This window comes from Mytilus californianus, unplaced genomic scaffold (assembly GCF_021869535.1).
Source record: "Mytilus californianus isolate M0D057914Y unplaced genomic scaffold, xbMytCali1.0.p SCAF_20, whole genome shotgun sequence".
Taxonomy (NCBI): domain Eukaryota; kingdom Metazoa; phylum Mollusca; class Bivalvia; order Mytilida; family Mytilidae; genus Mytilus; species Mytilus californianus.
Window position 1 is genome coordinate 8,528,025 of NW_026262669.1, and position 15,942 is coordinate 8,543,966.

At 34.3% G+C, this 15,942-nt stretch overlaps 2 protein-coding genes across 6 annotated transcripts in view; both read left to right on the forward strand.

Moving 5' to 3' along the window:
- LOC127731750 (alpha-(1,3)-fucosyltransferase 7-like) overlaps positions 1-15,942 on the forward strand; it is a 637,348-nt gene that overhangs the window by 17,160 nt on the left and 604,246 nt on the right. For 3 of the 5 annotated variants that reach the window (XM_052240591.1, XM_052240589.1, XM_052240590.1), the window contains exons 2-3: positions 11,202-12,369; positions 15,301-15,549. The exons of the other annotated variants lie outside the window; for them this stretch is intronic. In XM_052240591.1, coding sequence (XP_052096551.1) covers positions 11,203-12,369; positions 15,301-15,378 — 1,245 coding nt within the window. In that variant the 5' untranslated portion in view covers position 11,202 and the 3' untranslated portion in view covers positions 15,379-15,549. Of the gene's footprint in view, positions 1-11,201; positions 12,370-15,300; positions 15,550-15,942 lie in introns of those variants that run through there. 5 annotated transcript variants of the gene reach the window in all.
- On the forward strand, positions 361-5,520 carry LOC127731826 (uncharacterized). Its single transcript, XM_052240666.1, has 2 exons — positions 361-587; positions 4,129-5,520. The coding sequence occupies exons 1-2, from the start codon at positions 361-363 to the stop codon at positions 4,559-4,561; spliced, it is 660 nt and encodes a 219-aa protein (XP_052096626.1). The 3' UTR covers positions 4,562-5,520.

Below are 15,942 nucleotides of genomic sequence, written 5' to 3' on the forward strand. Positions count from 1 at the left end.
TAATAAAACGTCCATATGACTCCGGAAAATCTATGGAACGCCTGATTAACAAAAATGAACACTTTTTCAGGTTTTAAAAAAGAAGTGACTTATCATTTTTTTTTATGTTTTTGAGAAACCATTTCTGTTGATTGAATTTAATTTGAATTTATAAAAATTAATATGAAGACCAAATAACTGTGATTATAGGACAAAATGCTTGCACAATGATTATATCAATTGTGATTTATAAATAAAATAATTGCAGCTATAAATGAGAAAAAAAAAAATGGATAAAAAATTATTTTAAAGCAGATTTTAGTTTTTACTTACTTTTTAAAATATTTATGAGTGTTCATTTTTATTACAGATATCTTCAAAATGAAGAAAAAGCAGTATGACCCAAATGCTTTGAAATATGCCTATGATGCTGTCCAAAATGGAATGTCTGTTTACCAGGCTGCAAAAAACTATGGTATTCCAGAAAGCACACTTAGAGATAGGACACTTGGTTTGGTTTCTGTGGATGGAAGATGCTCAAATTACCTGTTTGATGAGGGTATTATGGGCAAAAGAAAACTTCAGGAGGATATATTAAGTAACAAATGGTACTACTCCTTTATGAAAAGATGGCCAAATTTAACTATTAGTAAACCACAGAAATTGTCCATGCAGAGAGCTAGATGTGCATCAAAGGAGACACTCTCCAACTACTACAAAGAGCTGGGCACTATTATGACCCAAAACAATCTCCATGATCAGCCACAAAAAATCTTCAATATTGATGAGAGTGCTCGGCAAACTGAACATAAACCAAATAAAATAGTTCACGACATTGTTGTTAAGCCCCAGTCTGTCACATCTCCAAGGTCTTCAAATGTAACTATAATTGGTGCTGGCAATGCTATTGGTAATGCTGTTCCACCCTATTACGTATTTCCAGGTGTAAAATTTGACAGGGCTCTTCTACTTGATGGCATAGCCAGAAATTAGTAGTACTTTTGCTAATTAATATTCATAATATGTAAATGAGAATTGTACCACGTGATAATAGTTTGAACTGGACTGGCTTGATACAGTACAACCTGTGACTTCCTCTTAGTTATGTCCACCCTCTTGTATGGTCACCATCGAATGGTGGCCATTTATTGGGGTATTCAATCTTGAGATGTTGGCCATTTATTGGGGTCATAAAACATAGGTTGATGTTTTATCTAATTATGTTACCTGTTGAAATCAATCAGGGTTGAAGTTTTCAGCTTGTATGTTTCATTAAAATTTACCTGTACAGGTAACTCAGGTGTCTTCTCAAATTGACATTTCACCTTTTCTTGAAAATGTAGAATAGAATGTTTGTTTTAGTCTTTGTTAATTCATATTATTTGTTGATTTTTCTGTCTTTAAATTTACATATTTTCCTTTTTTTCTAATGTTTTTATTTTTTTATGTTATAATTTTTATTTGCTTTTTTGCTTCTCATTTTTTTAATTTCTTCTTGGAAAGAATCTTGAGTAGAAATGACAAAAATTCAAATATAAGTTATTGACTTAAGCATTTGAAAACAAAAGAGAGAATCCTTCAAATAATTATTTTTTCAGTAAAAAAATGTTATTGTACATGATGTACATGGTATTCTATTGTTCGTTTGCATTATTAAATGAATTATTATTAATTACAACTTATAATCATGCAAATGATATGTTTAAAGGAACCATGAAGCAAGTAATTTAACAAGCCAGTTTATTCACAAAGTTAAATTATCAATATCATGAATATCAATCCTTTTATAATAAATTTTGTTAACAAAGTTGTACTATCTATTATCATGATTATTATTCAGGAAAACTACAAATATCATTATATGGTATAGGAATAAACTATTTTTGTTTATCTTTGATATTTTTCAAATCTCAAAACGAGTTTTGCATCAAAAATCACTGAAGAGACTTACAAAGAAATTATTTAAAGAATAAATTGTCTTGCTTTTTGAAACAATTGTAAACTTATCAAATATGTTATCTTCAGTTTGGCTTATTTTGTCAGTTAACAGGCAAAATTTGTCTCCAGAAAAAATAAAGTACACTTCTATATAGATTGTGACATTTTTATGGTCTATTAATTAAATCACTTTTTGTTCTGTGTATTATATTGTCGAAACTGCAGGACTGGCATATGCATGATACATATTCTTGGTATACATTTGCAAAGAACATTTCACTCAACTCAGGCCTTTTAGATAAAGTGAATAATTGCAGGGACTTGAATGAATTAGATTCTTTAAAGCCCTTGATTAAAAATGAATTTTAAGAAAAAAAATAAGAATATTTTTGAAAATAAAATAAAAACTTATGATGAAAACAGTAAACTCAAATGCTTCACTAAGTAAAGAATTAGTGGTCATAATTTAGAAATAGAAAATGGTGAATAAAAATTCCTATAAAGGATAGAATTGTTTGTAAAATTAACATAACTTAGAGATAATCTATTTGAAAATTGTTTACCTTCTCATAATAATGTCTCTGACCAGTTTATGAATAAAATCTTGAATCTTATGAATAAAATCTTAACCAAGAACAAAAAGTAAAAGAAATGCTAAACCTCTATAACATGGAACATGTTTAAAATATTGGCTCCTTTATAAAAGAAAGTCATGAGAACTGAGGGCAGAAACCTAATAACTTTTTTCGATGTGTTTTGATTTCTTATAGAATTGTTATTTCTTTGCATTATAATGTTTGTTTTGGGTTTTTTTTTGTCAGGAACTTGATTAAATTGTAATATGTTTATATGACAATAAAAAAATTATCAAATTTTTCTGTAATGAATATTTTGAATATACATGTATTTATTCAATAGAGAAATAATGAATTGCCTAAGTTTTATTTAGAATAAGTCCTAAAGATAATCTTAAACATTTGTTAAATAATGTTAAGTGCAGTAAGTATAAACAATTTTGATTTTAGAAAATTAATTTGAGAAACACCTTTTCAATGGAAAAAGGCAGGTGTTGTGAAAGTTTGCATTATATTAGAAGATGACATTCATTTATTATTCACTTGCCAAAAAATACATGTAAAAAATAGCTTAAATTGATAGAATTATTTAAAAGTTATAACATCAAAACAAACATTTGCAAACAGTCATGAGAAAATTTTTACAAAAAAAAAGTTAGGAAGCTCTATGTTCAACTAGTTTTATTATTTCATTTTATTTTAGAATTTTCTTGTCATAATCACAGCTATTAAATTTGACAAACACAAAAAGTCATATTTTCCCTGAGACACTTTACCTGTAAGCTATGTAATTTTAACACTTGCAGTCATGATTTCTCTTTATCCTTGACTAGAATTTGATTAATACCTTGTGTATTAATTAAGCAGCAGGGGGTATAATGATGGACATTTAGGGCCATCATGGTGACCATATTTTTTATGGCCACCATTAATAAGATAATGTCACAGGTAGTACTGTATCATTAAAATCTTTAAAACACGGATATTATAAGTTGCCCGTCACAGAGTCCTCGTTTATAATCACTCTGATATTTCCGTAAAGTTGTCAGGCGGTCAAAATCAAAACAATGAACGCGAATTTAGTGAATTTTTCGTGTTTTCGTGAGTTTATTCTTCTTGAAATAGAGGCATTTTAACTTTACGTGGGAACCTAGAGTTCAACGACTACACATACAAGGTTTGGACTTGCTTATTCTTTGGACATTCAAGTTTCAAGTTTCACCCCGGCAACCTGTATTTCTAATGACCTTGTTAGCCAATTTTCAACACGAAGTTTGCAAATTTGACGTTTCAGCCATTTTAGCCTGTATATTATACTGCAATGTTAAAAGCCTCTCGCTTCGATTTTTAAAATAGATCAGGAACGTTGATTTTTGCAACGCCAGTCATTATATTTCGTTTAAATGGTGTATATTGTTGTGTATATTTATTTTCTGCCCCGGCAACCTGTCTATCACTTAAATCAAAGTTAAAACAGACATTTTTTCTAAATTCCCTATCATTTCAATATAATTTCCGTGACCCGTATCCGATTTGTTTAGTATAATATTCAAATAAGCAAAGTGGCGTTGATTTCTGGATATGGGACTCCGCCTGGTTCTGATGGCCAATCCTCTAAGACTTGATGGTCACACAGTGACATATTCAAAACTTACCTTGAAAAGCACTTCCTCAAGTATGTATCTCATGATATCTCTGGCACTCCTCTACTGATATTGTTTGATGGCCACCGCTCCAATGTGAGTTTAACTTTACAAGATTGGGCTGAATCTAAGAACATCATCCTTTTCATACTTCCACCACACTGTAGCCACATTTTGCAGCCACTAGATATAGGGTGCTTTGGACCACTAAAGGCTTGTTACAACAGGGAGGCACAGTTGTTTATGCGTAGAAACCCTGGATGTAAAATCACAAAGTTTAATATTGGACAGATGTCATGTTCACCATACCAGAAAGGTCTCTCAGCACAGAATCTGACATCATCTTTCAAGAAAAGTGGAATATATCCTTTTAACCCAAAAGCCGTTGACACTACTGAACTTGCTCCAGCTACTTTTTACCACTAAGCAACATCTGATGAAGCATCTGAATCTACAATGAACCATAGCCATATTTCCCAAGATGATGAAAACACTTTTAATCAGCCTGATCAATTAAGAAATGTTCCCTCTCATGAAATAAGCAATTCTGCCACTTTGACAGTACAACAATTTGAAGTTTCAATATCAGCTCCAAAAGAACATGATATTTTATCAGATCATGATGAATCAAACAGTCAACCCTTGCTAGTTCCCTTTGAAAGCATACACCCTGACATTCAAATATATACTGCAGAACCTATAATTGAACTGAACACATCAAACAAAAACACAGTAAACAGTTCTCCATCCGGATTCCTGCTAAAAAGGTCTGTTGTCTCAGTTGAAAAGACAGAAAAGAAAAGGAACCACTTTACCATAACAGGAAATTTAGGAAAAAAGAAAAACATGGATCATCTGAATCAGTCAAAAAAGAAAGTAGTATTTAAACTACCCTATAAGAAATCAGAGCCAATGGCAGTTGAAAATGTAACTACATGTAAAAAACAAAACAAAACAAGAAAAGATACTAAAAAGATGGCACCCTTGAAAAGAAAAAGTTCAACTGAGAGGGTTAAAACTGAAAAACAGATGAAATTATCAGAGGATGATGTTAATGCAGGTCTTGGTACATCTGGTTTGAACAAAGATAAAGGAGGACCCATATGTCTTGATAATTCACTAAGTGACAGTGATCTGACCGATGATGATGACAGTGAAACTTGCTGCGTTTGTAACAAGAAATCTTCCTCAGAGATTCGACAATTAGCAGGAATTGTTTTTTTTAAATGGGCACACTGTGACAATGATAACTGTCGTCACTGGACACATCTCCAATTCTATAGTGATGTTAGGGTTTTGAGGAGAGGGGATACATTCTTTTGTCGCCACTGTAAAGCACAGTGAACCGTTACACAGAACACTATTCCAAGAACTGTTATTCTGATTCAAACACACAAACAATAGTTTTAGAACTTTTTAATATTCATGTAATTATTTATGTATTCAGTTAAAGTAATTTTTCAAATAGTGAAAATTTGTGAAATCATTTTTCCCCTATTGACATCAAAATAAAATTATTTGAAATATTTTCACAATAAGAAGTAAAAAAAAATTAACAAAATAAAACTATTTTATTGCATCTTTAAAAAAAATTCTTGCACATTTGAATTTTTCAACACTTTTCATCTTGTCAAATATAAATTGTCCTAAATAAAATAATATTTTACTGATCTGTACTTATTTACTAGAATATTAGCGTTATTTGATGTACAAAATAGGGTGCATTAGTGTTCCTAGTTGTCCTCCATACTATAGTTTACCTTTGCACCGGAAAGAGGTTAATAAGAAAAACAATGGCGGATGATGATCGCCGATTTTCAATCATTTATTAAACTTATGAAACTAGACAAATGGGTAACATATTATGCATCATTGAAGAGCTAAATATCTGAATTTTAATTATTTGAATCATATTTGTTCCGTCTAGTTCGACAGGCAGTTGGATATGAAGATTAACATTTTGACCACCGGAATGGGGTTCACCCAGTATACGACAGATTTGTGTATGTTGTGCCATCTGTACTATTATTTGTCTGTTTGTCTTTTTATTTTTGGCCATGGCGTTGTCAGTTTGATTTCGGTCTATGAGTTTGACTGTCCCTCTGGTATCTTTCGTCCCTCTCTTAGGAAGTTTTATTTCACGTCCTGATTCCATATTTTCGCGGTGATTACCTTGTTAGACTATAAACTCAAATAAAACTCTTCTAATGATCTACTAATAAATTTAAAGTCAAAACCCATCTTTATTGATGAAGATCAATCCATGAGGACCATGTTTACAAACAATATCAACAGTACGGGAATTTCCCTTATGTGATCCATGGTTGCCGATTGGTAAACAATATGTAACAAGCTCTGTCATTGGTCAGTCGGAAGTATAAAAGCAAAAGCAACAACAGAACCGGGGGACCATCCTCATTACAGTCACGTCTCAGTCAGTACAACTGAACGGACGTGCTGGGTCAGCTCTCCTTTACCCGCTATCTTCGATGAGGGTTTACAGTTAGATGGATCAACGACTTACTACTTTCGATGACAGCAACCAATCCAACGCTGTACAGACTACGTTAGGCTATAATCCGCGTAGGGGCAAATTCCCGCGTCAACATACACTCCAAAACCCATTATAGATGGGGGAGTGGTATGCCGAGTGACGTCCGAGGGCTGTATCCTAGGTGTTAGATGATGGACCGCCATTTCACTGTCTCACGACTTTGGTCCTGATAATGCTTCCTGTCATCGTTAATACTACATCCGAGACTCATCTACCAGTACTCCATCATCGAGGTTAGCGGGCTGCCAAGCTGACCAATCTGGCCCTGAAAGCAGCCGTTGTGAAGACATAACATCAAAAGAGTCAACAAAAGAAAAACCAAAACAACTCACAAAACCAAGATGGCGGCTTACCAAAATGGCGTCCTCCACCTGTTCCTGACCGATAGCACAAAATTATTTAAACGCTCACCAAACGCCTTCGGGCACCGAGCCGACCGTGCGAGGGATGTATATCCAGTCAAGGTCGTTAAAAACTTCCATTTGTTGTAACCGGGGGAGTGTTGGTTTGACTAAGAATGGGAAGTGACAAACTTTAATAGAAGCTGGAATATGTCTGAGAAATACAGACAGGCGTTGAAAGTTAACTTTGTTTTAATTTAAGATTGTCGGTGCCGGTGACGGTGCTTAATACGGTTGTGTGTGACGGTGACGATGCTAAATACGGTTGTCGGTACCGGTAACGGTGACGGTGCTATTGAAGTGATATTGAAGGTGCACATTAAGTGCTCTGTTGGCGGTTCCGACATGATTAATATGTCATTTAATTTGTTATACTAAGTTGTTGTCTTCTATAATGTAGTAGGGTGTAATATCCTTAAATTGAGATTATAGAAAGATGCTAAATAAGTGACAACCTTGTTACTTGACTGTTGAATTATAGACTAGTTTTGTTTGTATATGTAAGACCAACCATTACTGGGGACCTGGCCAGACCAGTGAGAGAGCCGGCAAGACCCATTCTCTCCGTCGAGGATTATTTTTGATATTAATAAAATATGAAACTTTATTTTATTCAGATATTTTATTTCACAACTGAGAATATATATATAAACACAAGTATACGTTTTCCCTTTCTGTAACGTGTTTTGGTCCGACGGTAAACAGTGGACGTCAAACCTTACACTTTATAGATAATTTTACTCTCTTTTTCTTTGTGACTCTGTGTTCTCTGGTGGCCGACTCTAGCACCAGGGGGGCAGCGTTTCAATTTTAAATTATTGAAAACTATCATTCTGCTTTGAAAATGATATTAGTTGTGTAAACTAGATACACCCATTCGGGCTAACACCCTCAATTTGTATCAATTCGTGTGCACAAAAAAAAAAAACACAAATTTTGCAGCCTTATCTGAACTTGGTCGGTTTCCACTGTACTTTGACTTAGTCAAATCTATTTTGAATTGTTGGCTTATCCTAGAAAATTTAGACTCATTTCCTTTATTACAAGATGCATACCAGCATTCAAAAACTTTATTTTCTCAGCATAAATCGTCATGGTATTGCTCTCTCCAACAAATTTTAAAAACTCTTCCTGGGTTTGCAAACCTAAATGATGGGAAAAGTATTTCAAAAAATACTATCAGGAAAATATTGAAAGAGACGTGTATAAAAATTTGGAAGGATCAACTGACCAAGAATTCAGAAGGGAAGCTCCGCACTTACGTAAAATTTAAGAGTTATTATTGTTTCGAAAAGTATCTAAATATCATGAACAGTTTTGAGCTTAGATCATTAACAAAATTTAGGGTGTCGTCTCACCATTTGCAGATTGAAATAGGACGATACCAGGGTACTCCTCCACACCTAAGACTATGTCAGCAGTGTAACGCTGGTAATATTGAAGATGAAGTTCATTTTCTCTTTTATTGCACAAAATATAACGAAGACAGACACAATTTATATCACATTATTTCGGAATCCTGTCCCAATTTCATTAACTTAAATTCTCAAGAGAAATTGCTATGGCTGCTGTCTCTCATTTATTAAAAGAGTTGTGTATATTCCTGGTTAAACACTACAAATAGCAGATTCATATGACATGTTTCGCATAATTAGCAATTGTTGTTATTTAAAAAAAACTATTTGTTAATTGACCGGATTCAGTTTCTCTTTTTATTTTGTTCATCTGCTTCTGACACGGGGAGGATGGCTGTTATTGCCTATCGCAATCCAACAGTATATCCTAGAGCACCGTCCCTTGGTGTCTCCTGCAGATGAACAAATTTCCATCTTTATAGATAATATTTTTTATTGTTCATCTGCTTTTGACACGAGGAAGATTGCTGTTGCAGCTATTGTATACAACAGTATATCCATCATCATAGTCCCTTGGTGTCTCCAGCAGATGAACAAACTATATATCTTAGTTTTATAAATCTTAAACGATAATTGTGCTGATGTGAACACGAGGTGCACTGCTGGACATAGAAATAATAATAATAATAATAATAATAATAAAAAAATACTCAAGAGTACTTTTAATGTATTTTTGTTATTAGTGCTATTTTCATTTGTCTATTAAAATATCTGTCACGTTATATACTGTACAATGTCTCATGTTTGTTTCTTATATTATCATACTTTTAATTGTAAATGCCCCCTGTGGGACCCTGATTGGAATAATGAAATATTTGATTTCTAATATCTAATACATAAACGTTATCAAGAAATATAGTTTTACACTTAATATTTTCCCATCAGATTGATTTCTAGCTTTTCAAATAATGTCTACGTATCTAAATAGAAGTGTTAAATATAAATGACAGAAAAATACACGCAATTAAGATATCATTCCAAATCCATATAACTATATAACATATCCTGAAAGTATTACTGCATCTGCATAATGACGCCCCTCAGATATGTGACTGGCGATAGCTTCTACTGTGACAGACGACAGTTTTTAGTGTGACAGGCGATATCTTCTGCTGTGACAGGCTACAGCTTATACTGTGACAGGCTATAGCATCTACTGTGACAGGCGATAACTTCTACTGTGCAGGCGATAGCATTTACTGTGACAGGCGATATACTCTACTGGGACAGGCAAAAGCTTCTACTGTGACTGGCGATAATTTCTAATATGACATGCGATAGCTTCTACTGTGACTGTCGATAGATTCAACTGTGACAGGCGATAGATTCTACTGTGACAGGCGATAGATTCTACTGTGACAGGCGATAGATTCAATCGTCAGGCTATAGCCTCTACTGTGACAGGTGATATACTCTACTGTGACAGGCGATATTTTCTAGTGTGACTGGCAATAACTCCTAATGTAACAGGCGATATCGTTTACTGTGACAGGCGATAACCTCTACTGTAAAAGGCAATAGCTTCTATTGTGACTAGCGATAGCTTCTACTGTATCAGGCGATAGCCTCTACTGTGACAGACGATATCATATACTGTGACAGGCGGTATACTCTTTTGTAACAGGCGATAGCTTCTACTGTGACTGACTGGCGATAACTCCTAATGTGACAGGCGATAGCTACTACTGTGACTGGCGATAACTTCTACTGTGACAGGCGATTTCTTCTACTGTGACAGGTGATAGATTCAACTGTGACAGGCGATAGCCTCAACTGTGACAGGCGATATCATATACTGTGACAGGCGGTATACTCTTCTGTAACAGGCGATAGCTTCTACTGTGACTGACTGGCGATAACTCCTAATGTGACAGGCGATAGCTACTACTGTGACTGGCGATAACTTCTACTGTGACAGGCGATTTCTTCTACTGTGACAGGTGACAGCTTCAACTGTGACAGGCGATAGCCTCTACTGTGACAGACGATATCATATACTGTGACAGGCGGTATACTCTTCTGTAACAGGCGATAGCTTCTACTGTGACTGACTGGCGATAACTCCTAATGTGACAGGCGATAGCTACTACTGTGACTGGCGATAACTTCTACTGTGACAGGCGATTTCTTCTACTGTGACAGGTGATAGATTCAACTGTGACAGGCGATAGCTTCTACTGTGACAGGCGATAACTTCTACTTACGTGAGGAAGTTAAGTGAAGAATATAGAATTATTAGATAGGTGTCTACCATTTCAAAAAAATGTTTTCCTGTTAAATACTTTTTTATATCGATCGACATATCAACAAATATGCTATCTAATACTACAAAAATAATATTGTGACAAGCTACATGTTGCATGTACTTACGTTTTTCAATACAGTGTTAATGAAAAAGTAAGAAAGTTAAGAGAAATATAATGTATAAAAAATAATAGAAAGTAGATCATAGCCATGTTTTTATTCTGTTTCAGAAAATGTTTCCCTATTTAACTAATTTTAATCTCGATGAGTAGATTAACTAAATATGCTATTTAATATCAAAAATATATATTCTTCTACAAGCGAAATCTAGCTTATACTTTTAGATTTTTCATTACAGTGTTAATGAAAAAGAGAGAAAGTTGAGAGAAAAAACAATGAATAAAAAAAACCAAGTGAAAGTAGATAACAGCGATGTTTTTTTTCTGTTACAGAATGCCATGTCCTCTTTTACAGAGAAGATACAAAACGAGATGGAAGTATGTGTATTACATTATCTTATCGATTACCATAACAGTTCTAGTGACAGTGTACTATATGGATAACGACAAATCTCTCTGGCCAATTCCTCACTATGGACTATTATCCAACACATATCAACCGTATGTGAAAATATTTCCAGACCGACAGTTCGGACCCGATAAAACAAATAAAGTTATACTGCTATGGACTAAGTACTTTGAAACATACGAATGGTTTCATACAATACCATTACATACACAACACTGTCCGAAGCAATGTATCATTACAAAGAATAGAGAAGATTTATCACAAAGCGATGCAGTGCTATTTCATTTTACAGACAAAGATTTGTTTCTGAACGATTTACCTACTAACAGACTTCTTTCCCAGGTGTGGGCTTTATTCATAAATGAACCTAATGTTTTTGTGCAAGAGAGTTTCACACCATGGGCAAACGTATTTAACTGGACTATTTCATACAGGAGACATTCTACTGTGTTTTCACCATACGGGATGTATGAACCAATTTCGAATGAACTACTTCCGAATGTCTCGCGTATCAATCCAACTATATACCCAGCACAACACAGAGACAAGATGGCTTACACAGTTGTAAGCCGTTGTGCCGATGATGCCGAGCGTTACAGACTAATCAATGAACTAAGTCAGCACATCAATGTCGATTATTACGGTGAATGTGGGAATTTGAAATGTGAAGTAAAACATAATTCATGCTTACCTCCGAACACTTTGAGACGATACAGATTTCGTCTGGCTTTTGAAGATAGTAATTGTAGAGACTATGTTACAGAGAAATACTGGGATACTATTTCTAAAGGAATCATTCCAGTAGTCAATTGGAAAACAGCTCAACGACATGTACCTGTCCCTCCTCATTCATATATTAATGTTTATGATTTTCCAAATATAAAAAGTCTCGCCGAATATCTTACTCAAGTTAGTCGGAATAGTACGTTATTTCATAGTTATTTTAAATGGAGAGACCATTTTAAGATTTATACCTCGTTTTGGAATAGTTTTTGTAACTTTTGCACCGCTCTCTACGACAAAAGTATACCAGCTAAAGTGTATACGGATCTAGAGGGATGGCTGAGGGATGATTACTGCCAACGATTTACAGTAAGTGTATCATATTGAGACCTGTTTTTGTGTCTTGCTTCTCCATCTTCCAGATCAATTCAATTAATATGGTTCGTTAAAGATAATACTAGTATCCAAGCTGTAGTTTGTTATCCTCCCTAACGATTGTTCATTTTGGGTTAGTAAATGATAACGAAAACAAAATAATTTCCGGCAACTTCCAAGCAAGGACCGAAGCTCATAGACTCGGCGATCAGCAGGACTTCGGTAAAGTTCGGAGAGCCGACAACCTTGCTTCGGAAGTTGGATTTCCGGATGTCCCTTCCGTCATTGCCCTCGGTTTCAGATTTTATAAATAAAATTGAGAATGGCAATGGGGAATGTGTCAAAGAGACAACAAGCCGACCAAAGAGCAGAAAACATTTATGCCTACCTCTCCGCATAACTACCTGATTCCTCGGCCCATAACAAATGTCAGCTGCTGACGGTAAAAGTCCGAAAGTAATTAAAATCCAAGTGAGAAAACAAGGACGGCTCTAGACAGAAGGCTTTTGCAAGCTGAGAAAACTGTCTACCTCATTCAGTGCGTGACTTCATCAGATTACTAAACGAATACTTTTAATCCCGGCTGAAAATAGACTCGCTATTTCAATTCAGTAACGGAGGCTAGCACGGGAGTGATCACAGTTCCTGAAATATAGTCCAAAGCCAATACCAACTAATAAGAAAATCATGTATCTAAGAGTAAAATATTATTCAGAACTTTTGCAACTTCTACTAATGGATTTAGTGTAAAGACGTCATTAACTGTCAGAGAGGAACCGATGGCCTTGTGCAATGCCAAAATATAGGTATCGACAGATTGTAGGACCGTAAATACACAAGTATATAACAATACTAATTAGTTCGGTTTTAATTTATTGGACGTGTTACGAAAGGGTATATACTTGACGTTGATGTTAACAAATAAGACTTTAAATGTGGGGACTGTGTAAAAACATTGATTTTCGATTTTATGTTGAAAAGCTATCCTACACACGTCTTAGCTCATTTAAATTATACTACTAAAAAAAGTTTAGCAATACAAATTCTGGCTAAAAATAAAGTAAAACAGAAAAGTTTTATGTTTAAAGTTTGTGTTTGATCAATCTTCAATCATTTCAGACAGCTACACTGCGCGCAAATTTTGAGCCGGGTTCAAAGATGAAAGTCTCAATTTTAACATTATATATATTTTATGGCACAAATGTAAATAACGAACAAAATGGATGAATCGGTGAATCTGATGTCATAATTGATTACATATGAACAGAAACTAATATTTCGCGCTAGAAAAAAAAAAAAGAAAAAACAAATTAGTAGGGGTACTTTTTTACCCCCCCCCCCCCAAATTTGTATCTTAGTTTCTTTTTTTAATCAACTTAACTTCCTTTAAAATAAGAACGCTATAAATTTTAGATAATTTTGAGCATTTTCTACAAAATGTGTTTGGCGGGGAATTGGGCGAGTATGTATTTCTGGATTGATAAAATTTATGTTCAACCTTTCGTGTTGCACACATACCCGACATTCCAAAATCGCACGTTTTTTTCTTTCTGCTTTTTGTAACATGTATACCCTTACCCGCTCGTCTGCACTTCCAACTGCAAAACCGCCCTCCCGCAAGGCCGACATTCCTCATATCAATTAATAAGACAGGTCTCCATTTGTGGAACGAATTCAAAAGATCTAGCCTCGAGTAAACCCCCCTTTACGTGCAAAGGTCAACCTCTATTGATTTGAAAGCGCAAAAGTTAAAAATAATATTTAGCTTTAATCTTTAGTGAGGACAGAGGATTTGTTTTTCTCAATCCTCCTCCTTTTCTCTCGGCTTTCTCTCGGCTTTCTCCTGGATCCATTTCCTTCCTGTAATTCCCTTGCACCACCTTCAGTGTTTCAACATGGACAAAATATACGTAGACATCAGTACAATAGGTAGTCAAAACACATGCAAAATCCAACTGATACACAGGTGATTTAAATCTTTAAATCACTTTTGTGTTTTGATACGATATCCACATTTAAAGTCTAATTTGCCAACCTCAGCGTCAATTTGTCAACCTCAGCGTCAATTTGTCAACCTCAGCGTCGAGAATATACCTTTTTGTAACACGTCTATTGATAACAAAATAAATATTTATAATGATGAACACAATATTCAAAGGTCTATGAATAGGTAACCTTTTAGAATAAGTTCATTTGAAGAATCGATAAGTTTACCCGGATCGTATTTAAACTTACGGACTCGGAAAACTACAACACTAAAAAAAGTAGGATGTGCTATCCCGTTTGTAATAATGTTCATATTCAACTAATAGTACAGAATGTACAACGACCTTGACTATATATTGGCGATTTAAATTACTTTTTGTTTGGTTGGTCCATATTTTAAAATAAAATTGCTTACAGAAGTAGGATTGATTAGTGAGAAATTTCATTCAAATGAAGAAGTTTAAATGATTGAATCTTATGGTGACATCAATTCAAATTTCTAAATTTTGTTAAATCAGGGAGGTAACTCAGATTATTAAGTTTCATAAAGGAATTTGCATTGAATTTTCCTATTTTGTTATGTAGCAATGTAACGAGTTTGGTGAACCTTCTTGTTTTTTTTAATTTTCTTACAGCAGATAATTAGAACAATTTTCGCATATATTTAAAATTTTATCATTTAGTTTTCTTTCTACTCACACAAAATTCCTTATTTCATGTACATTATCCAAGGTAACAAAACCTGAAATTCGGCATATTTTGTAACTTATAAAATGCCCGGTGACCCATACGTTTGATTATAATTTTGAAAAACTATATTTTGGCACAGTAGTCACTATGAAAAGATTTTTCGTTTTATTTCTTTGACTGAACATGTACCATGTGTTTTCCGTTATATTTTTTGACTAACCATCTACAATGTGTTTTTCTTTTTTTCAGTACCAGAATCAATATAGGAGGTTAATCAAGAGATTTTTGTTTGACGGGAATCTTGTTGATTTGCGAATATTTAATTAGACAATTACTCTGCGGAGGGATGGATTGGTAAATTTCAATTATTAGTGCTATATCATACAACATGTAAAAACGTAACCTGAATTCATTATTCTACAACTCAATCATACTACAGACCTGTCGAACACTGCTACATGCGATAACGTAAAATAAATTATTTGCTATACAACTCAATCATATTACATACTTGTTGAATACTGCCACACGTAAAAACCCAAAAATAGATTCTAAAACTAAACATCTTTGAGTGTTTCTTCAGTTCAACGTTTGGAATACATAAAAGTGTACAATTATTTTGTAAAACAAGTAATTTCGTATTCAATGTATATCTATGTAAGATACCCAGCCCCGATATTCCGACACCCCATTGGTCCGACACCCCTATAGTCCGACACCTCATTGGTCCGACAGCCCAATAGTCCGACACTCTATTGGTTCGACACCCAATAGTTCGACATTCTATTAGCAAAAAAATGTATTTATTGTTATAATAGAAAGCCAAATAAAAGGTTGTTCAATATCAAGAAAAGGACAATGTCTTTCGTGGGAACAGGTGATGCGAGCTAT

Bases quoted from the DNA above. Each gene is read 5' to 3' on its own strand.
- LOC127731826 (XM_052240666.1), top strand. From the start codon at position 361: ATGAAGAAAAAGCAGTATGACCCAAATGCTTTGAAATATGCCTATGAT. The intron at 588-4,128 runs GTACTACTCCTT...ATGGTCACACAG, and splicing joins GATATATTAAGTAACAAATG to TGACATATTCAAAACTTACC.